This window comes from Gobio gobio (assembly GCF_949357685.1).
Source record: "Gobio gobio genome assembly, chromosome: 10".
Taxonomy (NCBI): Eukaryota; Metazoa; Chordata; class Actinopteri; order Cypriniformes; family Gobionidae; genus Gobio; species Gobio gobio.
In genome coordinates, this window is record NC_137116.1 from 40,428,714 (window position 1) to 40,455,506 (window position 26,793).

At 37.8% G+C, this 26,793-nt stretch overlaps 1 protein-coding gene across 13 annotated transcripts in view; it reads right to left on the reverse strand.

Annotated features, from left to right (window-relative positions):
• Window positions 1–16,499, reverse strand: part of ampd2b (adenosine monophosphate deaminase 2b) — a 28,244-nt gene extending 11,745 nt beyond the window's left edge. For 3 of the 13 annotated variants that reach the window (XR_013817394.1, XR_013817395.1, XM_079828141.1), the window contains exons 1-3: window positions 9,303–9,379; window positions 1,786–1,907; window positions 1,556–1,686 (exon numbers count right to left, since the gene is read on the reverse strand). Coding sequence is in view for 6 of the 13 variants with exons in the window: in XM_079828141.1 (XP_079684267.1) it covers window positions 1,556–1,686; window positions 1,786–1,815 (161 nt within the window). In the remaining 7 variants the exon portion in view is untranslated. Of the gene's footprint in view, window positions 1–1,555; window positions 1,687–1,785; window positions 1,911–7,718; window positions 7,794–9,302; window positions 9,380–16,053 lie in introns of those variants that run through there. The other 10 variants (XR_013817393.1, XM_079828137.1, XR_013817396.1 and 7 more) reach the window with 8 other exon arrangements.
• Window positions 16,500–26,793: the final 10,294 nt, after the last annotated feature.

Sequence of the window (26,793 nt, forward strand, 5' to 3'; positions counted from 1 at the left end):
GACTACTTTGGCAAACCTTTGTCAAGTACCACAATACGTAGTTACATCCACGAATGCCAGTTAAAACTGTACTGTGCCAAAAGGAAGACCTATGTTAACAGTGTCCAGAAGCGCCGTCGACTTCTTTGGGCTCGGAGGCATCTGGGATGGACCATCACACAGTGGAAACGTGTACTGTGGTCAGATGAATCAGTATTTCAGGTATTTTTTGGGAGGAATGGACGCCGTGTGCTCCGGACCAAAGAAGAAAAGGATCATCCAGACTGTTACCAGCAACAAGTCCAAAAGCCAGGGTCTGTCATGGTATGGGGTTGTGTCAGTGTCCTTGGCAAAGGTAACTTGCACTTCTGTGAAGGCACCATTAATGCTGAAAAGTACATAGAGATTTTGGAGCATAATATGCTGCCTTCAAGAAGACATCTTTTCCAGGGACGTCCATGCATATTTCAACAAGACAATGCAAAACCACATTCTGCACACATTACAAAGTCCTGGCTGCGGAGGAAGAGGGTACGGGTACTTGACTGGCCTGCCTGCAGTCCCGACCTGCCTCCAATAGAGAATGTGTGGCACATTTTGAAGCGCAAAATGCGACAACGAAGACCCCGTACTGTTGCCCACCTTAAGACTTGTTTGCAGGAAGAATGGGACAAAATTACACCTGAAACACTTCAAACCTTGGTGTCTTCAGTCCCTAAACGTCTTTTAAGTGTTGTGAAAAGGAATGGCAACATTACAAAGCTTTACTGTCCCAACTTTTTTTGAAATGTGTTGCAGGTCTGAATGACAGGAAAGGATGCATATTTACAAATGACATGAAGTTGACCAGACAAAACATGAAATATTTTGTGTTCATATTGTCTGCAATGAAATACAAGTCAAAGTAAATTTAGAAATCACTTCTTTTTTTTTTATTTGCGTTTTCCATACCGTCCCAACTTTTTCTGATTTGGGGTTGTACTAATATTATTTTAAATTTAAGAATTTAATATTTAATAATAGATTTTAAAATGTAATTTATTCATGTGATGTTGAAATTTCAAAGCTGAATTTTCAGCAACATTGCTCCAGTCTTCAGAGTCACATGACCATTCAGAAATCATTCTAATATGCTGATTTGCTGCTCAAGAAACATTTCATATTATAATCAGATGTTGAAAACAGTTGCTGCTTATACATGTTTGTGGAAACTGTGATGCATTTTATCAGGATTCTTTGAAGAATAAAAAGTTAAATTATTTGAAATATAAATCTTTTATTTTATTATATATATACTGTCACTTTAATGCAATTAATGCGTCTCTCATTGTTAAATGAAAGTATGAATATAAATTTCTTAAAACAAAATCTTCCTGACCCCAAATTTGACTAGCTTTTTTTCGTCTGGCTTTAGGATCAGAGAATTTCGGGGTTAAGTAAATTGTGTTATTTTAAGTTAAAAACACAGGTAAGGTCAATGTCAAGGATTTCTTTTCATTTTTACTTTAAGAAAGGTCAGAAATATTGTGTTTCATGAGAACTACCGATACTATTAATGATGGGATGGATGTAGTACTTGATATCCTGGCTGATTTGCCGCTCCAGTCTGTGCCGCCTCTCCTCCAGCTGCTCAATGGGGCTCTCCTCTGGGAACTCATATGGAGCGCTCCGCATCTCGCTCTCAGCCAGGCTGCGGGAGAACAGCTCCTAAACGCACACATTAAGCACACATTTACATAACGGCAGAAACAAACACAAAAAAATGCATTCAAGCAGCATGATTGTTGGGATTTCTGCTTTGTTTACCTCGGCAATCTCTTTGTATTTGCCATCCATGGATGTGCGCAGATCAATGTGGCCGTGCTTGGCTACAGGGTTGCCAGGCAAAGAATACTGGGATGTGAGGAGGTGTCGGCCAACACGGAGATCTACTAGGAAGATAATGAGATAGAGATTTTTATATTTCAACAGATATGGCTTGATTGGACTTTCATATTTAAAACATTTTGATTTTGCAGATGCGATTATTGGAGATAATTATAGGAATAATGGCAAAACATTGTGATCCATAATATTTAGCCTTGTTTTTCTGTTGTCCAGATCTACAACTGTTTATCTCACAAAACAATGGAGCATTCAGGTGGGAGGACATAAGTTTGTATGTGAGTGTGTGCAGGCATCCATCTTAGTATGCCCACTTAACTTGTGGGCAAGTATACACCAAATGCATCTAGTGCCCACACAAATTTGGTAACACTTTATAATAACTACACGCTATGAAGCATTAGTTAAGCATTAGTAAATAGTTAATTCATCATTTATAAAGCATTAATAGACATCACTAAGCAGTTTATAAATACAATTATAAATGCTTTATTATTGATTTATAAGCATATTTATGTGTTTAATAATTGTATTTTCATACTTTATAAATTATCAATTTATTATTTCTAAATTAAGTATTACAGTATTTACAAACCAGTTTTGTAGGAGTTGTCAATGGTTCATCAGATCATTTATAAAGTGTAAGTAAAGGATTAATAAACTATTTCAATGCACATTTATACATCTTATTATTTAGACATATAGTAAAAGTTGCTCAGTGTGTTAATAAATACTTCAATAATTTAAAAAAAAATCCACTGTAATTCATGATTAATTCAGGTAGTTATAAAACATTTAGTAGTTGTCAGTTAACTATTTTTGTGAGCTCATCTAAAGTGAAGAGGATTTATGCCTCGTAAAGCTTTTACAAAGGCTCAGTTCTCTTCTGCACGGCTGTTCTCTAATGTATTAAAGTTAGTACTGTTTTGACACTGCAAAATATTTTATTATTAAATTATTATTGTTTTATCTAAATTGTATTTGTTGTATTTTGGCACTCCTGTAATCCAGTGTGATCCACTGGTACATTTTTATTCAGCAATGTTTACACTTTACATACATTTATTTTTATATCAGATTACAGAGGCTTAGTTTCATTTGACTGCAGTTATGTTTTCTGGCGGTCTACAGGAATATTATTTGATATGACATTGAAGGGGTTTAATTTTAATTTTATATTAAGTTACTATATGTACAGTCTCCATTTTTGCATTTCGAAATGCATATTTATATGTGCTATATTCCTCTGTGTTGTGTTTGTTTCCTTTTTATGTTCAGAAGAGAACTGAGCCTTTGTAAAAGCTTTACAAGGCATAAATAGTCTTCATTTTAGATGAGCTCAAAAAAAGAATTAACTGACAACTACTAAATGTTTTATAACTACCTGAATTACTCATTAATTACAGCATTTATTAACACACTGAGCAACTATTACTATATGTCTAAATAATAAGATGTATAAATGTATATTTAAATAGTTTATTAATCCTTTACTTACACTTTCTAAATGATCTGATGAACCACTGAAAAACTCCTAAATAACTGGTTTGTAAATACTGTAATACTTAATTTAGAAATGCTAAATTGATCATTTATAAAGTATGAAAATACAATTATTAAACACATTATAGATATGCTTATAAATCAAGAATAAAGCATTTATAGCTGTATTTATGAACTGCTTTGTAATGTCTAGTAATGCTTTATAAATGATGAATTAACAATTTATTAATGCTGAACTAATGCTTCATAGCGTGTAGTTATTATAAAGTGTTACCATCACGGGTAAATATTTTGCCTCACAAACAAATGCTTTCAAACACTTTCACTTTACAGTGAGTGTAGCTCGACCGTTCTGCTCGAGTTCCATAGTTCCATCCCATGAGTGATATCAATCTTCCTAAACTCTGACGCTTGATCAAATATTCATAAGCCTGATGAATATTTAAGCAGCCATGTCTAGCCCTTGCACTGCAGAGACCCGGACATCTCGTCCCACTGTTAAGTCACACAGGAAACGGACTAACGGACTAAGTAAAAACCTGTTCCCCGGTACATATATCAACAGAATTCATAAACTTCCTGCAGATTTGAAAATGTAGCAAATCTCAAAAATAGTTTGCAATACCAATGCAGTTATAGTATACAGTTCAGTGCAAACTAGCCTGTGGGCTACAGTAGATCCGCAGTAGTTACAATACAGATAACAGCTGTCTCCTGAGCATGAATTCATCCTGAGATCATGTGATGAATTCAGCATTGGTGTATTGACACATTGGTGTATTCATCACATTTTTACCAACAAGAGCTGAAACTTCCCATTTTAACCCTGAGACGAATCTATTACTATGGAAAGCTACCTTTAACATGAGGGTTTTTCTGTCTGTGAAAGCTCATAATTTCATCATAGCAGCATAACCATTTACTCTTGTAGTTTAAAACCACTGCTGTTTAATTCTTAATCTGTATATATGCACAGTATGTGCTTGTTAATCCCTATTATTTTGATCTCCTGGTTTTACAGTTCCACTCCTGAACTGAATTACTACTGTAGAGACACTACACAAAAAAATATTAAATACATTTAGCTAAATAATGTAAATGTGATAACGATCTTATTAAGAAGATACTAGGGCATGTTGTCAGAATAGCAATATATTTTTAAAGATTATTTTTGATAGTTTTTTTTTTAGAAATTATTATTATATATATAAAAATTATTAAACTTAATATTTAAATAAAACTTTTACAAGATTATTCAAAATCTTAATATACAAAATTACTTCTGTTCAAAAATTTAGGGTCAATACTATTTTCTTTATGTATCAAAAGTGACAGTGAGCAGCACAAAGATTTTCAATAATAAAGTTCAATAATAAATGTTTTCAGAATAAAAACATGTTACTTAAGCATCAAAGCAGCATATTAGAATGATTTCTGAAGGATCATGTGACACTGAAGACGTAATAATGCTGAAAATTCAGCTTTGCCATCACAGGAATAAATCAAATTTTAAAATATATTCAACTCAAAACTGTTATTTTGAATTGCAATAAGTTTTCACAATATGACTGTTTTCACTATATTTTCACTGTAATCTGACCCCAAATTTGTGAACAGCAGGGTAAATTGATCATTTTTTATTGTTTTTTTTTTACAAGACAAGAAGAAAAATACTTCAGAAAATGTCTTTACATATCAAGTCCATGTTTAAAAAAAAATCAAAAGAAGCATTAAATGTGCAGTGACATAAATCAATATAATTCTCAGTTTTAGTAGATATTATTTGGCTGCCTAAATACAGTAGATGTTATTAGATGGGTGGAGTAATTATGACAATGACAGTTCATTAGCACCCAACACAAATAGACACAGCAGGAGATGCACGCACTACCTCATGCAATCATACTTACAATCACATTTTCTTTTTTTTTCACACACACAGCCTACACATTTATTAACTGCAAGCTTACATAAAGCATGCCGTAAGGAAGAATATCGCAAGAGATTTTGTCAGGATTTTTGATGTGCGTGTCTGTATAGAACCGCGCTAAGCCAGAAGGGAGACTGATATATCCTCTGGCTCGTATATAATCTTCTCATGGGTGTATTTTGGGAGTTTCATGCTTGTTACATAATCACCATCCCCTTCATACACAGGGTCACCACATGCAGTAAATGGCAAAGCAGAAAAACACTCGCAACCGTTTTGAGTGGCTAACCTCTTCTGCTGAGCTTCAACCTCAGTGTTGCACAACTACAAAAATGGAGTTATTGATTCTGATGGTAAACATTCTAGAATGAGGGTCTATAAATGTCACATATTTATGAATGGGAGAAGTGAATAATCAGTGTAGTGAGAGATAAGAACCGCACTGGACCAACGCATGACCAATACCTCTGACACATGAGATGAGGTCAAAGATCAGGTCCGTCCTGCTCTGCAAGTAAATTTAAAATGACTCATTTATATTGGTATAATTTGGTGTATTTATCTGTTTGTGTGTATTTCATATTTGATTAGCAGTTACATTTTAACACTTTAGTTTAGGGTCCAATTCTCACTATCAACTAGTTGCTTATTACCATGCATATTACTAGGATATTGGCTGTTTATTACTACTTATAAAGCACTTATTCTGCATGACCATATTCTACTAACTATTAATAAGCAGTAATTAGGAGTTTATTGAGGCAAAAGTCGTAGTTAATAGTGAGAATTGGACCCTAATCCAAAGTGTGACTGAAATGTATTCTGCTTTCTATGAAATGTATCTACGTACACAAGCGTTTAAAAGTTTGGGGTCAGTAAGATAAAAGTTATATAATACTTCAGCAAAGATGTATGTAAACTGATCAAAAGTATACAACAATTTCTATTTCAAATCAATTATGTACTTATGAACTTATGAATAAAAAGTTTCCACAAAAATATTAAGCACTACAACTATGTTCAACATTGATAATAAGAAATATTTCTGAAGGATCATGTGACACTGAAGACTGGAGTAATGATACCGAAAATTCGGCTTTACCATCACACGAATGAATTACATTTGAAAACATATTTAGAAATTAAATTGTAATACTTCACAACATTAATGTTTTTACTGTATCAAACAAATGCAGTCTTGGTGAGCATAACAAACTTCTTTCAAAACAATTTTTTTACAATCTTATGGACCTCATACTTTTGAACAGTGGGGTATATTAATCACAGAAGTTCTGACTGAAATCTCTCAGAATACAGGAGCTTATTTTAGATCACTTTCTGCCATTAATGTTCTTTATACGCAAAAGCTGAAAGAAGTCTTCCATACCAATGTCTGATGTGTGATCTGAAATGATATTAGCAGCTGATGCTAATGCTGACTGTGACATATGAAATCCTGAGCAAAACTGAGCCACGCTGAGAATTACAGTTAAACTCGCAAACTCAAATCAGGGCCAGTTATTGTTGCCATGGCAACCCGATGTTGCATCTCTTCGTTCACTCACTTAACACCTGGCATGACAAGATACATGAAGTAGATTGTCAGAGTAGAGCCGCAAGCACCATTTAGTACATAAAACTATAAAACGCATTTAAAGTTACCACAGAACCACAGCTTTCATGCGGTGATAACTTTAGATGAATAAACTGTGTTCCCTTTTGGAAAACTGTTGTGTTTTAAAACTAGCTGGTTGAGCAAAACCAAGCTTGAAACCACTTGGTAGCTGGTTTGTTGCTGGTTTAAGACAATCTCCCAGTTTAGACCGTTATAAACCAGCATTGTAGAAATCAAAACCCATTTACAAGCTTAAACTGGATTTCCCAGTAGGGTTTGGAAGCCTCATAACCACTTTTCCTTTGAACACACACAATCTCATACACAAACCTCATCTAAACAGCATCCTTCTCTATTACTCTTTCAATGGTCCACTTAATCTGTCATCTGTGAAACACAGCGGTGACCACAACACCTTCAAAACAGAACAATACTGAGGACAATCAATACAAGCCACACACACACACACACACACAAGTGCATGACTCCCAAAGGAAAAACATGAGCAGAAAGAAACACAAGCTGAGGTCTTAAAGATGGAGAGAAACAGAATGAAAAGACACAGACGCAAATAAGTGTCCTAGATGAAAGGATATGAGCAAACTATAGCTGTTATTCTCCCAAAACAGGTCAGAGAGACAAGAAAGAAAGATAGACAGACAGAATAAAAAGAATAACACAAAGCTACACTTTCTAAACCAACACACATCTCCAGCAAAACAAGTCTCTCATTCATTCATTCATTCATTCATTCATTCATTCACTTGCTCACACATATTGTCTTGTGATTGAATCTGTCCCACATACATACAGAAAACACAGCTGATGGAGCCGAAGCATCCACTCTCCCCTCCCTCCTCTTCCTGGTTCCTGCCAGCTGTCTGGGCTGGCCACTGTCATCCCCCTTTCATTTAAATATCTCTGACACATGGCTGGACTGTACCACCTGGACTTCAGGGGCAGGGGGAGCTCAACAGCATCACTGCTGTCTTTGTGACAGAGTGGGCTCGACAGTATCTCTCTACACCCCCGTTCTTCAGCTCTGTGACGCGTTAGAAGGACTGCAGTGCATGCGAAAATGCTGGAGGATGTTTTGAGAAAGAGATAGAGAAAGAGAGACTCCCTCGGAAGCCAAAATAGAGGTCACTGCAGAAACTAGTATTGGACATGACTGATCAGAGACCTGGCCCATTTAAACAAGCACCAAGATAATGTGTTTATCATTACTGCTCGAGCCCTACTGTTGAAGTGTAAATGATTCTGTCGAGGGTTTGAGAGGCGTTTCTGATCATCTGAGGCTGTTTAATCAGAGGGAACAATAGCATCCCTGAATCCTGCTCATGGGCTTTGATGAAGACATCAGAGAATGACACAAAGATTGCACTGATGAGGTTTTTGTGAGTCTCTGGAAGCCAATTGCTTTTATTTGTTCATGTGATGAAGCCCTTTGTTTGGGGGAGAAATGTAAAAAAAAAAAAAAAATCATCCACCAATGTAAATGATATATTTGGTAGCATTAGTTAATGCATAGCGTGAACTAAAAATGAACAATACTTTTACAGCAGTCTTAATTACACTGTAAAATTATTTTTTGAAGTATAAAAAAAATGATTATTGGGGTACATTTCACAAGAAAATACAATTTTATTCTTACTACTTCAAAATATCACGTTTAATTCAATGTGTTGAATTCTTTGGAAAATGTACTTGCAATTGCTGTTTAAAACCATTTTTTTTCAGTGCCCTTTAAAATGACATAATCTGTAAGTCATGACAACATGTTTTTACATTACCCTGACTCATCAAAACATTTTAAGCAATTAAAAAATATATATAAATATTGATGTTATTGATATAGTACTTTGATTATACTTTTTTTTCCGTGTACATATTTACACATTTATTATAAACATGAATTAAAAATGCATATTAATGAAATTAACATTAACCTATATTAAAAAATGCAATACAATTCAGTAATAATAGCCCACAAGACCTAATGCATTAACACATTATCGTAAAGAGTTACCAAAATATATAATGAAGCAAATTTTACACGTTTCAATAGTTACATTAAATAGTTTTACATTAAATTGTAGATAATCACTATCTAGGAAAGCAAGCAGGGGAAAAAGTATATCATTTAAATCTTGAGATACAGCTATTCTTTTATTGTGAGTGTGAACGTTTGCTTGGGAAAAAGACTTGCTAGTTCCACCTAGTGGACAAAAGCAAAACTGTTAATTCTTTGGATTTTACGATCATGGGGAAAAAACTCAACTTTCACTAAATATCAATCCACAAAGACTCACGTACCTATACACAATATTATGACTCTAACTAACCTGTTGTAAAAGCACAAGGGTCTTATAGAAATCAAAATGTTCCTACCTCATGGATGAAGTCCCAGGGAATCTAGGGAAGTAAATGATTGGGTGGATTTGGAGAAAACAACTCTAAATAGTAGCAAAATGGTGGCTGAGGGGGAGGCAGCAAAAGTGCTCCTTTAAAGAATCCCTCCTCTCTCATACCACACTAAAGGCAAGGGAGGCACTACAGGGATGAACGTGCAAAGCACAACAGCATTTAAAACCTCTATGTGTGGTATAGAAAAGGCTGGAGGTTGAAACATGAACGATGACCAAGATCTTCCACTAAAATGCTCATACTGCTATAAAGAGGAGCACAAATGTTAGCAGAAAAAGTTTTTGCAAACTATCTGCACACTGATATGCCCATTTAAGAGTAGCTTAAAGGGATAGTTCACCCAAAAATGAAAATTAGCCCATAATTTACTCACCCTCAAGTCATCCTAGGTGTATATGACATTCTTCTTTCAGACAAATCAAATCGGAGTTGTATTACAAAAGTCCAGGCTAATCCAAGCATTAGAATTGGATTTATAGTTGCTCTGTTTTTGAAGTCCATAACAAGTGCATCTGTCCGTCAAATAACGTGCTCCATGCGGCTCTGGGGTGTTAATAAAGGCCTTCTGAAGCGAATCGATGCATTTGTGTAAGAAAAATATCCATATTTAAAACTTTATAAAGTAAACTTTCGGCCGACCGCCTTCCCTGTTCAATATATGGAAAAATTGTTGAAAGTTCCCCTGCTGATCAAAAGACTAACGTGACCAGGTACGCTCATCATGACGTCACGTACGCATCTTGAGTTTCACTTTCAACATTCAACACTTTTCCACAGAAGGCGGTCAGCCGAAAGTTAACTTGATAAAATTTTTAAATATGGATATTTTTCTTACACAAACGCATCGATTCGCTTCAGAAGGCCTTTATTAACACCCCGGAGCCGCGTGGAGCATGTTATTTGACGGACAGATGCACTTTTTATGGACTTCAAAAACAGAGCAACTATAAATCAAATTCTAATGCTTGGATTAGCCTGGACTTTTGTAAAATAACTCCGATTTTATTCGTCTGAAAGAAGAATGTCATTTACAACTAGGATGACTTGAGGGTGAGTAAATTATGGGCTAATTTTCATTTTTGGGTGAACTATGCCTTTAAGACGAGTCAATGATGTCAGCCTTATCTTGTCCATCCTTTATGTTTAGATAAGCAAGATATGCAAAAAAGGTAAGAAGTTATGAAACATTTGAGTGACTATAATGTAACACAGACAGGGTTCCAAGTGACATACCAGGATGAGCTCTGTGTAAAGACCTCAAGTGACTCAAGAATGCAAGAATGGCTGCAGGCTTCGGAGCAACTGCAACAATGAGTAATTAAAGACGTTTTAGATTATTTTAGTCAAAATGGCTGAAAAATCACAAATACAATCACTTATAATATGATTTGACCAAATAGGTGGCACTGTTACCAAATTGATGTTGTGTTGTCAGTGTGAGGACACAATGACGCATACAAAGTTTGGTGTCAATATGTCAAATCGTTGCAGAGCTATATACAGCCTCAGAATCAATTTGGCACCATGCCTTTAAATTTGTCGATGCATTATTCGAGAATGGTTTTGTCAATCAAAGCTTTTAATAACTATTTGCCGACATGGTCTAAAGATGATCTGAGCCGATTTTGGTTAAAGTTGGATCAACCATCTTGGATGAGTTCGAAAAAGTAGGTTTTAAAAGAAATTCAAAATGGCAGACAGCAAGTTCGACCGAATATTGCATAATTGGTATCATTGTTCTCGGTTTGAAGAAATCTTTCGAGTTTTTTCATTAAAATAGGCAAGATTGATAAAAAGCTATTTTGCTGAAATTCATTTATAAATTTTGACCAGAAGGTGGCACTTTTTGAAAACAGTTTGACACATACAGTCGCCCAAAATGGCCAATATTAATTAAAAAGAGACCAGTTTTATGATTTCTGGGCAAACTGTTTAGTTATTTAATTTGGCGCCATGTAAACAACACCATCCTCAACTAAAACAGAAAACCCCCAATGCGTTCCAGACCCCATCTGCACCGCAACAGCACTTGGTGGCCAGACACCTTGGTCCACTAAGTTGGACACTGCATGTGTCCAACTTGACGTGATGGCATGTACCAAGATTCGTCTCAATCAGAGCCATAGAAAAACCTTTTCAACGGCTCTGGTCTCAATACGCTACAACGTTGCCAAAATAGGCCTATACCCATTGCATTCAATTTAGTGTGCTCTTCATCTAATGTGTTCATGCGTTATTCGAGAACGGTTGGGTTTATTAAAAAGCTTCTAAGAACTTTTTGCCAGCATGGTCTGAAGACGATTTGAGCCAGTTTTAGTTAAAATTGGACAGTCTAGGACAAGTTCTAAATTTTTTCCAGGAAAATCAAAAAGTCAGAAAGATTTTCGTGAATGAAAATGACATCATAGGGTGCAATCGAATTGTCTTGAGGCAAGAAATAAGTTTTTCAAAAGATATTAGCATAAACATAAGTGCGAAAAGGACAGATGGAGACCCAAAGAGGATTGAGTTAGAGATTTCAAAATTCCTGTGGTTAATGTTCAGACTGTGCCAAATTTCACTACTTTTTACCACACAGTTCTATGGGCTGCCACAGAGCGGGAGAAGAAGAATATGAAGAAGAAAACTGTCACGATTACCAGTGAGAGTGCCCCTGATTACCACCTGAGGGCACTCCACCCCGGACTGTCACTCCATCAATGACTACATCTCCCATAATCCTTTGCCCAGATTCATCAGCGCTCATTGTTTGCGCCTGTGCTCATTTACCTCATTACCTCAGCCAATATATACCATGTTCATTCTGTCATTCACTGTGAAATCTTATTTGTTTTAACACTGCATTTCTGAGCATTTTCCCTGGTTTCTTATCTCTTGGTCTTGGATTACTTGCCTGTTCTGTAGATTTCCCTTTTGCCTGTCTCTCCTGCCTTGTTTGCCTGTTTGGACTGCTTGCCTGTGTATGACCTTTTGCCTGTTTTTGACTACGATTGTGGATTACCCTTTAAAATAAAGCTGCGTTTGGATTCTCAGCCTTTGTGTCTCGGAGCAGTTACAGAAGACTTCACCAAAATGAAACCAGCTGCAAGAATCCTGTGTCTCCGACAAGGAGATCGTCCTATCGAGGACTATGTATTAATGGACTTTATTGAGCTGGCACATTTGACTACTATGGACTCGGTATGTCTTATGATTTTTTTTTGTGGGGACCATCTGAATCACTTGGCTCAATCATGCCATTGCACATCCCTAATTGGACTTTGGAACTGTGTGGTTCAGAGTTGCAGAGGAGGAACACTGCACTCCCGTAGTACCCGTCAGTCCAGAGTCTCGTTCCATCACAGTCACTGTCCAGAGTCCAGCGTCATCTCCAGTCAACGTCCAGGGCGCAGCGACGTCCCCCGTCTCAGCCCAGAGCCCAGCGACGTCCCCCGTCTCAGCCCAGAGCCCAGCGACGTCCCCCGTCTCAGGCCAGAGCCCAGCGACGTCCCCCGTCTCAGCCCAGAGCCCAGCGACGTCCCCCGTCTCCGTCCAGAACCCAGAGAGAGCTCCAGCCACTGTCCAGCATCCAGAGAGAGAACTCCGTCACCTGTCCTGAGTCCAGAGAAAATTCCGGCCGGGTCACCTGAACTACTTGCACTGTCCTGGTGGTTCTGTAACATAACTGCTCCGAGACACAAAGACTGAGAATCCAAAAGCAGCTTTATTTTAAAGGGTAATCCACAATCGTATTCAAAAACAGGCAAAAGGTTATACACAGGCAAGCAGTCCAAACAGGCAAACAAGGCAGGAGAGACAGGCAAAAGGGTAATCCACAGAACAGGCAAGTAATCCAAGACCAAGAGACAAGAAACCAGGGAAAATGCTCAGAAATGCAGTGTTAAAGCAGCACTAGGTAGTTTTTGCTCTCTGGGTCCCCCTACAGTTGGGAAACAGTATTGTCCTCTACTACTGTCGTAAACTGTCATTCTACATCAGGGGATGCACGTGCATTTGTTGACATGACAACTATGATAGCTCTGAACACTTCTGGAGGAGTTCACATTCAGGCGTTCTGCTTGCGTCGCGTGTGAAATGTCTTCATCCCAGGTACAGTGGCATATGTTTCAGCATGTCATATGAATATAATTTCATGGGTTTTATTTTTTTTCAAATGCCAAATGATCGCGATGCTCACGTTTACAAGCCAGCGTCATTATAGTAGCCTAGTCTATTGGTTACCGTTTTACAGAATCTATATGATACTTCAATTCAATGTTTGAGTGGTAGGTAATAACCATATATCGTATAAAAAAAATAACACAGACATGTTAGGTATCCTAAAATATGATTTTGTACGTCTTACGTATTTACTTGCAAGAATGTAGCCCCTCCTCCTCCAGCTCACGCCAACGAGCAAACGCTGGCCCAATGTTGATCCTCGTCCTGCCTTTAATCCGATCACTTTCTCGTTTCCTCTTTTTGCTTTCCTCCGACAAAACCTTTGCTTTCTTATTTTTCTGTGCTGCTTCGGCCATGACTATAACATTCGGCAAACAAATGATAGTTTGGCTCAAACGTCCCAATTTAAGGAAGTGGGGGTGGTGGTGGAAGTGACGTATATGCCGTTAAGCAGTCAAATTTTGTAGTTCTTTTTTTTCTCAGGTTACTACCCGAAACCCGAAGTTTAAAAGTACAATTAAAAATGATACAGACCCCGTCAGGCTATGGCAGATGTGTCATTCAACCTATTGTAAGTCAATGTATCATCACAAGAGGTTTGAAAATATATTATAAAGGTTGAAAAGTTACCTAGTGCTGCTTTAAAACAAACAAGACTTCGCAGTGAATGACAGAATGAACATGGTATATATTGGCTGAGGTAATGAGGTAAATGAGACACAGGTGCAAACAATGAGCACTGAGTCCGGGCAAATGATTATGGGAGATGTAGTCATTGATGGAGTGACAGTCCGGGGTAGAGTGCCCTCAGGTGGTAATCAGGGGCACTCTCACTGGTGATCGTGACAAAAACTAACATACAATTGGTGGCCTCTATAAAAAGCCTGTCCCGGATTTTTTTTAAAAACTTAATACAGTTTAAATTATTTATTTATTTTAATTTATTTGAGTTTAACAGAAGGTTAATAACCAATTAGAAATGTGAGGTCCCATGATCATCAAGCTAAAATGTGCCTAAATCTTTTACTTATTGGAATTATACAAATGTAAGGGTCACATTTATCTGCTAATACAATATGACGATATATCCTGTACCCCTAAAAAGAATGTTTGCGCACACATTCGAGTCACCATAATTCAATGTTATGCGAATTTCTGGTGAAACTGGCACCAAATCACACTGTAATATCATTTTTAAGACTATTATTAGATGTACAAGTAATGGTCAGGCAAGTTTAGTCTACAACAAGGAAAAAAAAAACACATTTTCCAGGAGAGGAACATTAAACCTAATGGACTGTGCCAGAAATGTGGATCTGAAAGCTGTTATTTCTTCAAAGCAAGATGGACTATTAATCCTTCCTCATGTTTTCTTTGAGACCTCTTTTCCAAATAATGCCAAGAATGAGCCACAGTAAAAGCACACCGAGGCTCTCAGTAATCAGACACTTGTAATGAGAGAGGAATTTTAAATATTGCATGTCTTAGTCTCTCTAAAAAAGACTATTTAAAGGACTTTTCATTTAAAGCAAAGCACTGACTATAATTTATTGCTACATGCCTGCAGGTGAGAGAAAGAGAGCTGTTTTGTGCCTATATGAGAATAACTGTGGTTGCCTGACACTGCACGGTATCCTCCTCAGAACAATATTTTTGAAGATAGCAGCAATATGCCACCTGCTAAGTTTCCATCTCAGATAATTACTCCATCTCTGTGGTGAAGATGCTTTCTGATGATGTTTCGCATAGCAAGGCAAATGAGTCTCAACATTTATCTGCGTCTGGTTTTGCAGACTTAAATGCACTTTCCAGAACACTGTTTCAGAACACAACATCAGAGGTACAAGGAACTAATAAATACATGCAACGCCTGATTAAATGTGTTCTAGCGCATGATAAAATCCCAGTTTTTCTGCAAGAGAGAGAGGTGTGAAATGTTTTTTGGATCGAATCTTATGTAAGCCTTACGCAATGCTGGCCTGACCACAGACATTGTGTTGCATGCATTTAGGGATGTGGTCTAGACCAGCCACTAATAGGTGCATGTTTGATTTCCCCTGTCTGGCTTTCTTTCAATTGAATCACCAACATTATCTGGATGAATATATTCCGGAATTGAGGTCTGAAACACAATCAGCTAAGTACTGCCAATGTAATTGTGGTCAGAAATTATGTGTAATGCATAATTTCCTCTTTCTTCTCAGAGAAATTTCAAATACAGGTTCAGGAGCTATTACACTGCTTCATATTTATGTGAAGATTAAAGCCTACAGGGAGCCATAAGAAAGAGAGACAGTAATAGTTGCAACAGTTTCCCTCAAATCAACAGGTATAAAAGTTTTTTACAGTATGCAGTTGCTGGATTACTGAACTCTCCTGTACATTTGCCACATAATAGTTAAACTTGAAAAGGAAACTACATAGAAATATACTGAAAATATGATGAAAAATGTACATGTAATGACACATTCTGTTGTCCATTTCCATCAAATTTCCACCACACCCATACACACACTTTTATAAACCCACATTGTTTTTGAACAAACCCACTTACCTCCACTGGCTGTGTACTGCAGGCTGCCTCTCTTCCTGAAAGGGGATGTGGGTTTGCCTGAAGGCAGCTTAGAAGACATTTTGGCTGGAGATTCACCAAGAGACGGACAAAACACTGGTTGGTTAAAGCATGGAGGATTCCTTAGCGGGGGAAGAAAGAGGGGGGCACACTCGGTCCAGAGGGGCTCTAAATGCAGTATGGAGGTTGTTCAGATGTGTGTGTGTGTGTGCGTGTTTGTGTGAAAGAGAACCCCGCTCTTCAGATGCTGCAGTGGGAGAACTGGCTCCTCCCCACACCTCCCAGTGCCCACTCGCACACGCTGCCTGCATGCTGTCACTCAGCACGGTTTCCATGGAAACCTCAGAGCCAGGTGGAACGTGACAGTGAGGGTACGGCGGGCATCCAAATAGTGCATTGTGATGATCGTAAAGGAATCCTCATGTCACTTTTTCTTAGCAAGCGAGACAAGAGGAAACACGACAAGCAGACGCTGGCTCAGGGCTCAAAGTTTAGTCAGCCAGAAGAGATGCACCGTGTGCTGGGTGGGGGAGGTTGCTGACTCTGTGATGGGTAACAGCTGGAGTTATGTCTGTGAAACATAATAAACCACATTTGAGAGATGCACAAAAACTCAAAACTTGTGGAAAACAAAAACACTACAGACTAGAGCCAAGAAAAATGTAGGGATGAGCAGCTAAAATACAGACAAAGGCTACTGGAAACAAATGAGGATTATATGGATCATAACAGTCAGAATCTTTCTAATTATAACTGATTGACAGGAAAATTAGTTTAAACTCTCAAAAAAAGGTTAGGTAAAATTCAGAATTAAAAAAAATAGATGTCAAATTGGAATCTGATTTCTTATTTGGAAACAATGTGCAATTCAAAAGAATTTAACGCAATCATACCACAGATTTTATTTAATCAGTTTTGGCTATTAATTATATATTTATTCCCTGATACTGTAAGTAGAACAGATTAAAAGAAAAATATAAAATATTACTAAATAGGCTACTGTCAAAAAATGAACACATCTAAATATAATAATTTGAATTGAATAATTATATTACATTTTAAGCAATATGTATATATGAACGTACATACAGTGGCAAAATGATTAGAACACTTGGAATCTGGGAGTCGTCTTATTGGGCCTGGGTTTATTTTCGAAGAGGACAATGACTCGAAACATTTTTCTAACTATTGCAGGAACTAGGCTACCTGGGACGGAAGGAATCTGCTGGAACATCAAGTACATTTGGGGCGAGTCGGAAAATAAACTGGACAGATCTATTAAACAATCAAAGGAAAGCCTTTGGCTTCAGTTGCATGGGATAACATTAGTGTTGACGTTCTCAGAGAATATATATTGACACTACGCCAGAGATTGATGCAAAAGGTGGACATACCAAATATTAAAGTTAAAAGTGGATAAAAACAGTAGCCTACGACACACTTCATCGGATATTTGATGGTCAGAGCAACCATCTGCATGTTTCATGAACATAATGAAATGAAATCATGTTTTGGAGGCAAAAAAAAAAGGTCAATATTTTCTGATTTGTTAGGTGTTCTAATAATTTTGACCACCACTGTATATGTAAATTATACAGCGATTCACACACATGCATATTTTATGATATATTATAATAATCTGAATCTAAATCAATAAATTATTATTGTGCATTCCATTTACAAATTCAGGAAAGGGCATTCTCTACTCCATTACGAATGCCATAGAGAGGTAATGTTGTCCCCTCATGAGCTGCTCATTTTAGTTATCTATAGCCTACGAAGAATGCCTGTAGGTAAAACGCTAGTGACAGCATACATTGAACCTCATCAGCAATGTACAGCGCGAGGGGTCTTTACATAACAAAGGAATGTTTCTGTCTCTGTGCTGACTGGACGTGTCAGCACAGTCAAAAATGCAGCGCCAATGGGCTCTGGAAACATTAGCATTAGCTTCCATACAGAGCCAAAAGCGAAAAATGTACTAGTGATTAGCCTATCCTCCTGTAAAAACATATTTTATGTCATTACGCTGCAGAACATAGGGTCTTTGAAAGAAATCATACAATTTGGAAGGGAATGTTATGCTTGCTGAGATTTCCTTCCTCATAAGCTAATGTGTAAAAAAGCAGAGAGGACACTAAAGCAATGGGTTTATACATCCCTCTTGTGGAAACTGACAGTAAGGCATTCATTCAATATATCCCCCCCCCAAAAAATTGCAATAACATAATATCAAAAACAATATCAAATCAAAATAGGCAAAACATTATTTGCACATAAAAGGTGTTTTTTTCTTTTTCTTTTTTCAAATATCCATTAAATGACTACACACAACAGTGCTGGGTAGTTAACTGATCATATGTAATCTGGTCTGGATTACGTAATCAGATTCCAAAAATTAAGTAATAATTCGATTATATTACATTTTAAAATATGTGTTATCAGACTATAGTTACTTTTTTATTGATTACATGTTATTATCTTATTCATAATTTATTGATTTTTCCCTACCATTTCTTTATTTATCTTTTAAATTTTGATTTCTAAATTTTTTTTACAGTTTATACATTCAGAAAGATTTCCAGGTTTGTAGAATCGCACACACAGGCCACTAGTCATGTGACTATCACTAAAAACTGAGAGCCACACAGCATTTGATCACTGGATTTACACAAATCATTTCACTTTTCATAAGTGTTGTCTCAACATTTCAACATTGCACATCTAATCAGCTCTTGATGAACACATTAATTGTTATTTGAATTATCGAATACTTAACCATGTATTGCTGTCTTTGGAAGGCCTTTGTCTTTCAAACATATTAAAATGTACACAAATGTACATTGTCCAACCTTTTGTCAGATTAACCTTTTTGTCCTAATATATTTACTTTAAGTACAGCAAAGATTTTTAATTAATAATAATTAATTAATAATAATAAAATCAAGTCTATAAAAATAATAATAATAATAATAATAATTAAAGCTACAAGCAGCAATGAAAGGGCCCTCGCACCCGTGCCACCGCCACCCGGTGACTTTAGAAGCACGTGGGCAATATGCATTTAGGTATAAAAATAGGAGGACTACATCAGTCATTTGTATTTGCCACACTTCCTGCTACCAGCTGGTGGTGCTACTGCTATGACTATAATTAAATTTTGGTGTGTAGATGTCTTCAAGCTATAGGGCACTTATCAAACATGTGAAGTTTGAGGCAGATAGGACATTGTATGCTTGAGTTACATCTTCCTGTTTCATGAAGATAATAACATGCTTTGGTACTCAGCTAATTGTTGCTAGCATGTTTTAGAATGTTTCTAGCATGTTTAGTGCTCAATTGCATATTTTAGTATGTTGCTAGTAGTACATCGCAGCACAGCTGTGGGACTTTTTGTGGTGGCGCATGCACACATTTTTTTTTATCAAAATAAAATAAAAGTCAGAGTTTGAATGTTTGTAATTGTGTAACACAACAATTTTCTTACATCTGATCGTCAAACCAACGCATACTCACCCTGTAATGATTACAGCATCGGCATCAATTACAAGCCTGACAACAAAGCGGCCAGTGATCTCTCTCTTATATTCTTCTATAAACATATAGTGGCTATAAACATTTTGATTAAATTACTGTTACAGGATAACAATATTCTAATATCAAGTCTTGAGCAATGATAGTAAAACAGTTATGTACTAATGAGGGAAAATGCTGTTTATTTTGTACAAATTTAAACAAAAGTAACTTGTCAGTTTAATAATAAACTCGCTGAAGTGCTCAAGCCAGAAGAATATTTTTGCATCACAATTAAATTCTTGACACATCTTTATGAATCAAACACAAAGTAATAAACTTCAAGAAGGTTTATGGAACCTATATACAGTACAGAGATTGTTTTAAATATTTTTTGAATATACAAATAAGAAATGTTGGAAAGATGAAACTAAACCACCAGTAGGTGGCGGCAGGTGACCGTCTGAATGAGCGAGTCATTGAGTCGATTTGTTCAAATGCTGATTCATTCAAGAATGAGGCGGTCGTTTACGAATAGGTCATTGAATCTTTGATTCTATCATTCATTCAAAACGCAGAATCATTCGCTAACGCTGTTGCGGTGATGCGCGTTCTGCTGTGATCTTTTGGAACTATTTTCGCTGCTGAAATAGAACAAAAACACTCAATACTACATCAAAATGTAAGTGACTTAATGTTAATAATTGTTTATGGAACGGTCATATGAAATCAGTGTCCTTTTCAGTCGTGATGTTATTCAGGAAAACAGCACTCTTGGTAATGTGACATTGCAACTGTATCATGTTATAAATATAAATAAACTCTTTCTACATTTTTACGGCAGTGTGTTAAAGCTATGGTCTACGATTTCAAAGATTGTTCATTATTAATAACCTCGTTTAGATGCTGGTTATGTTTCTACAGTACAATCCTAACAATATGAAGAGAGAAAAAAATCCATTCACTCTATTGGGTGTACACCCGCAGAGAAATTGACCAATGTAAGTTGTCCGGCCAGACAGCTTACATTGGTTAACTGCTCTCATCCAATCCCTGCTCCACTCGCGTTTCCCCCCGACCGCACCCCACCCCGCCCCCTCCTGCGACATGAAATTTTGCGGGCAAGTAGGCAGCATCAACTCAGCAATGGAGAAAAACCAACAAACAGACATCAGAAAGCGGCCCCTGCTCGCCCCAACAATCAAGGTTGGAAGAAAGAGAAAGTCAATTGAGGAAAGAGCAGAGATTTAAAAAAAAAAAGTGAAGAACGCCGGACTCAAAGCCGAATCAATATAGGGTCCACCATTGCCCGTTTGAGGAAGCTTCAGAGAAACCTTTGGACTTAAAACCGACGCTGACTTTTTGTTGAGCAGGTAAACATTTATTTATACTTTTATGGTGTGGTGTATTACATAAATAGCTTTTTATCAGTCTGACAACATGATCATGCTGCCGGTCGGCATTGGAATGTTAGCAGTTTAGCATCGCCTATCACGGGTCAAAGTAATTATATTTCTTGAAGTGCTTGACTGTTTCAATAGTCCTAACGTTAGCGGTTTTCTGTTCGAGCCGATAGAACATTGCATGTGTTGCTAATCTTGCGTGGGCGTGAACTCAAACGTGTGCCTCTGAGCTATTTTGTTACGACAATGGTGACATTGAATTGTTGATGAAGCAACTAAGTTCAAGTGTCGAAAGTCAACTTTACATATGATGTGTCATTAGCGCGGTCATTAGATTGAAGCGACTAAGCACATGGTACATCTCCGTTCCGATGTTTTCTCCTGCTTGACTGAGTGACGTTGTTGTTGGAGTGACCATAGACGGGAGTGACGCACAGAGGGGAGGGGTGTGCGTATGGAGGGGCGGGATGAGTTTTTTAAAAATTCAGGCTTTCTCGACTGATTTTCAACATCGTAGACTACAGCTTTAACTGAGTTTCTCTGTGTGAGCGGTGCACACGTCTCGATTTCTCCTCGAGAGGCTGCGCGAGCGTCAACAGTGCAACGTTAGTTACCGTCAGTTCATTATACATTATCATTCACTGTCAATCGCCACTTACAGTAATGAATGCAGAATCATTTTTTGCATTTGGGTGATTCCCTAGCTATTTTTGTTAATGACGTTTTATCAGGCTACTTGTCCGTCGGGCAAGTAAAATTCTCTTTCACTTGCCCCTTCAAAAAATCCACTTGTCCCGGACAAGCGTTAATGTCGAGCCCTGGCCTACAGTAACGTTAGCTAGCTGTCGGCTAGCTTGTTAATAGTCCCTCCCATTCATTCAAGCTGTATAGTATGACAGTCGAAATTCACAAATTCTACAATTCGAAATTCTAGTGAAATTCACCTGGTCGTTATCTAAGGGATGTCAGCCAAATACAGGATATTTACCATTCATAGATATGTGCCAAATGCCTGTCAGATTTCGCGCTCCTAACTCTTCTTCTTCTGTTTTTTTCCTAACTCACTGACGGTGCACGAGCTACTAAAGGTATAGGGAAAACATGACATGGATTTCAGGAGAAATAGGTTTTGTTAGTGTATAGTGTTAGGCCAGTCGAATGGATTTGGGAAATTGATCTGCCGGGAATTTATATTGTCGGAGCTGTAAAGAAAGACGTATTTGCAATCATATCGATATTGCCCGAATAATCATACAGTATGATCAAATATTGGGGGGGGGGACAAATTGTCCTTCTTTGAATATTGGGGGGGACGTGTCCCCCTGTCCCCCCATAGAATTACGCCTATGCATCGCAGTGTTAAACACGCCACTGCCTGTTGAATATTGTCATGATGTGTTCAGGGCAGGAGCTCTTCTCAAACGTGAAGTTTGGGGAAGATCGGACATTGTGGCGTTAATCGCATACATTAGCACTTAGCCAAGTGTTGCATGATTTAATGTACGTGTTTCTAGCATGTTTACTTCGTGGTATAAATGTGTTTCAGGGAGTAAATCGTGCGTGCGTCGAACGTGACCGACTGAAAGGGAACCAAGTTTTTTTTTAGCATATTGATTACTATATGTTTAACCATACATTAATTTGTGCTTACCATGGTTTAACAAAAAAAATGTTTGTAGTAAAACTATGGTCAATTTTCATAAGGGAGTTCTACATTTATGTTTTACATTAATTATGCTCCTCGGTAGTATGGTGACGCATTGCTGCCAAATAATTTTTTTCCCCACTCAATTATGTCGTAATAACAAGATCTTATGTCGTTTCAACGACATCTTTTCTCGTAATAACGAGATCTTATGTCGTTAAAACGACATAATTTTCTCGTAATAACGACATTTTCTCCTAATAAAGACATGTGTTGTACAGTGATGTCTACAAAATGCCTGTTAATATAGCCCATGTGCATTTGTCACACTTCCATGTCTGAAAAGCAGAAGCAAGCTCAGAGTAAAATAGGCTCTTCCGCTGCTTGTATCCACTGTTGCCAACAGATTTTCAGGGGAAGTTGCTAAAAGCAGATCAAGTTATTGCTAAAAGTTGCTAAATGACGTTGTGATGTCATTGCGCTATGACGTCATTACGTAATCGCAAGGCAAAACTACGCCATTATGTAACGCGTAGATATTATTTGAAATGCTAATTTAGATTTGTTTGTAAAATAAATTAAAGCAATGTGTTAGTTAATATGTACGGATCGAGCCCCACACATGACGTGCAAGAAAAAATTGCAACGCGCAAAATTTACTAATTTGTTCCCTCAATTTGCTAAACCGTCCACACAATTTACTCATTTGTTCCCTTGATTTATAAATCGCGTGCACGATTTAGCCTACTAGTTTTTTTCCTGCTTGTCATATGCAGGACTCCGTAAATATGCTACCTAAATGATCTTCCGGTTTTTACAGCGATTTCCACAGCGATCTTAAGGAATTATGATTCCTGTATGCCCACAGCATGAAAGTATTGTAATTTATTGATGTAGTCTGCAGTTCATAACAGCCAGGGGTAACAGGTGCCATGGACCGCTAATGTTCGCATCAGTGGCATAACTTTAACCTAGAAATTACGGACCCCGGTGCACAAATAGGCTATCATAACTATCTATAATAGGCCTACTGTAATATATTGTATGTCATACTGCAATACATATATTCTAGAAATTTATTAAAAAGAAAGATGCTTTCAGCCTTAGTCAAAGGCCGCGGAAACAGGCCAGTGGGTTACGAACGTCAATCTGTTCCCGGCCTTCTTATTTTGCTTCATATGTATTAAAGGGTAACTAAACCCCTGCTCAGAGCTTAACTCCACCCACTGGCAATTTTCAAAAAATGCTGGAAAAGTGGGCAGAGCCCGGCGGACACAGAGGGGACGAACCGAGTGCGGGGCTGAGCGGAGGGCGTGCACCTGAGACCCGCAGTGACGGGTTGATTGACAGCTGTCAGACTCGCGAGTCGCAAAGATGGAGAATGACTGGAGTGACGCCAGCTTTGCAACAGAGCGGTCATTTCTCCTACCTTCACCTGAAGTGGAGGAGGGTGGATTGTCTGTTACAGACACAAACCCGGAGCCTTATCAATGCGAGCCGCTGCTCAAACTGCGTTAACTCCCGATGCCGACGATGCTAGTGAAGCAGCCGCGCAAGAGAACTGACCTAATCTGTCTGCGTCCGCGGCAACCACTTGCGTGTCAGGGTTTGAAAGCGCGTCTCATGTATGAAAATTATCTGTACACATGACGGGCGGCAATAATATCGCAAAAAAAGCCTGACGTGTACTGACAACTGCATTATTTAACCGTATTTTCTTCAATGTTAAAGCAAGTGTCAAGTGAGTTTCATTCATAATGTTTCCACCTCATGTAACATGACAGTTCATACTGGAGTGAAGCCGTTCTCATCGTGTGATTGGGGGAAACATTTCTGAGGGCGTGGTGAGCTCGTGCCAGGGGCGCGGATAGTGAGCCGTTGGAGGTACCATCCTACGTCACGATGTACCACAACGTCCAATAGGAAAATTCAACTGCAGTAGCCACCGTTCAACCTTAAGAGGGCAGCACTTTGGCGGTTTTACACCATATTTTATAGAATTAAAACACTTTATACTCAAATGTCAAAACATTTACTCGAATCAATGAACAGCATTAATAAAGCCCCAGTATTACAGATCATTAACTAAAAAAAGTTGGTTTAGGGTTTAGTTACCCTTTAAATATACAGGCCATTAGTTTATAAAATCTTGATCAAAATTATAATACAATTTCTGATTTCTGCAAAACAACACTCAATAAAAAGCATGTCTGACCCCACTCCATGTCTCCAGACATACTGCGCGTCTTATAGCCTATCTTACTCATGGTGCTCACTTTTCATCATCAACATATGAAATTAAAACAATAATATAATAGGCTAATATTTAAACTTATAGCCTAACTATGAATCTAAATAGGCTACTCCACTCCAAACGCTTCAAAAATGTATTTTGTTTATTAAACGCAAAGATTTTAATTTCAAATTTAATTTCTAAATTCAGTTCATATTTCCAACAAATGAAATTCCCAGCCAAAATAACGAAGTGGTAAAAAAAAATGCAAAAATGATAAATATTAAAGAATTCGCGGGCACTTTCGTCGGCATGAGTAGCCTATATAGGCTATAAGACGCACAATATGTCTGGAGACATGGAGTGGGGTCAGACGTGATTTTTATTGAGTGTTGTTTTGCAGAAATCATTTCTTTAAAGTGAATTTCATTTTCTATAAATTTTATTTTAATTTTGATCAAGGTTTCATAAACTAATTGCCTGTATAGTTAGCAAAATAAGAACACAGAGAATGGATTGACGTGCGTAACGAACCCTGGCCTGTTTCCGCGGCCGTTGAGTAAGGCTGAAAGCGTCTTTCTTTTTAATACATTTCTTGAATGTCTTAATTATAAGGTCCCGTTTTTCGTGTTTTTTTGAAGCTTTGATTGTGTTTACAGTGTGCAATATAACATGTGTTCATGTTTCATGTGTAAAAAAACACAGTATTTTTCACACAATTTACTTATCTGTATACCGCTGTTTTCACTGTCCTCAAAACGGCCTGAGAATTTCCTCGTTCTATGAAGTCCCTCCTTCAGAAACACGCAACGAGTTCTGATTGTGCCAGCGGTTCCCGTGTTGTGATTCGACAGCAGCTTAGCACACGTTGCCCGGGAAGGTCACGCCTCTTACCATAACGGGGAGATGAACGTGCTCAAACTACAGCCCCTGAAGGCCAAACAAAGGTGATTTGACTCCGGGATGAAAATAACAGCGTCTGGACGACAAGGCAACAAACGCAACCGAACCGAACGCAACACTTCCTCTTCTCCACGAGGGAGCAACAAGACCACGCCCCCTTTTTTGCGTATTCTTGTGGGCGGAGGTTAGTCAACAAACTGTTCTACTGACGTAATTAAAGCAGGAAGTACCAGGATGTAGTCCAAACCGGCCGTTCGCTGTAGGCTTTGAAAGGGAACTTCTGTTAAATAAAATATCTCGCTTGGCATTGAACTTTGAGCTTTATAATTTTACAGGTATTATTTATGCTCTAACAGCAACATTACACACTAACTAAAGTTTGAAAAATGGGATCACGAAGAACAGGACCTTTAATTATAGTAGGCCTATAGTTATGATATTTGTGGCTGCACCACAACAATTTCGTGCTATGGGCACTGCCACTGATACAGGCAGCAGATGAGCCTATTTTTCTGCTTTTCAAACAAGTGTGACAAAGGCATGGGCTAAATAAATTCTCTAATGTGGATACAGACATATATACACACATCACTATACAACACATGTCCTTATTAGGAGAAAATATATGTCGTTTTAACGACATAAGATCTCGTTATTACGAGAAAATTATGTCATTTTAACGACGTAAGATCTCGTTATTACGAGAAAAATATGTCGTTTTAACGATCCTGGCCAAATTTGCCCATTGGCTTCTGTCCATCACGGCCTCCTAATCATCCCCATATACTGTTTGGCTTCATCACTCTGTCTCCTCTCCACCAATAAGCTGGTGTGTGGTGGGCGTTCTGGCACAATATGGCTGCCGTCACATCATCCAGGTGGATGCTGCACATTGGTGGTGGTTGAGGAGATTCTCCCCTTCTATATGTAAAGCCTTTTGAGTACCCAGAAAAGCGCTATATAAATGTAACTAATTATTATTATTATTACATTTCAGTGTAAAGCTATGACTGAACGAATATTGC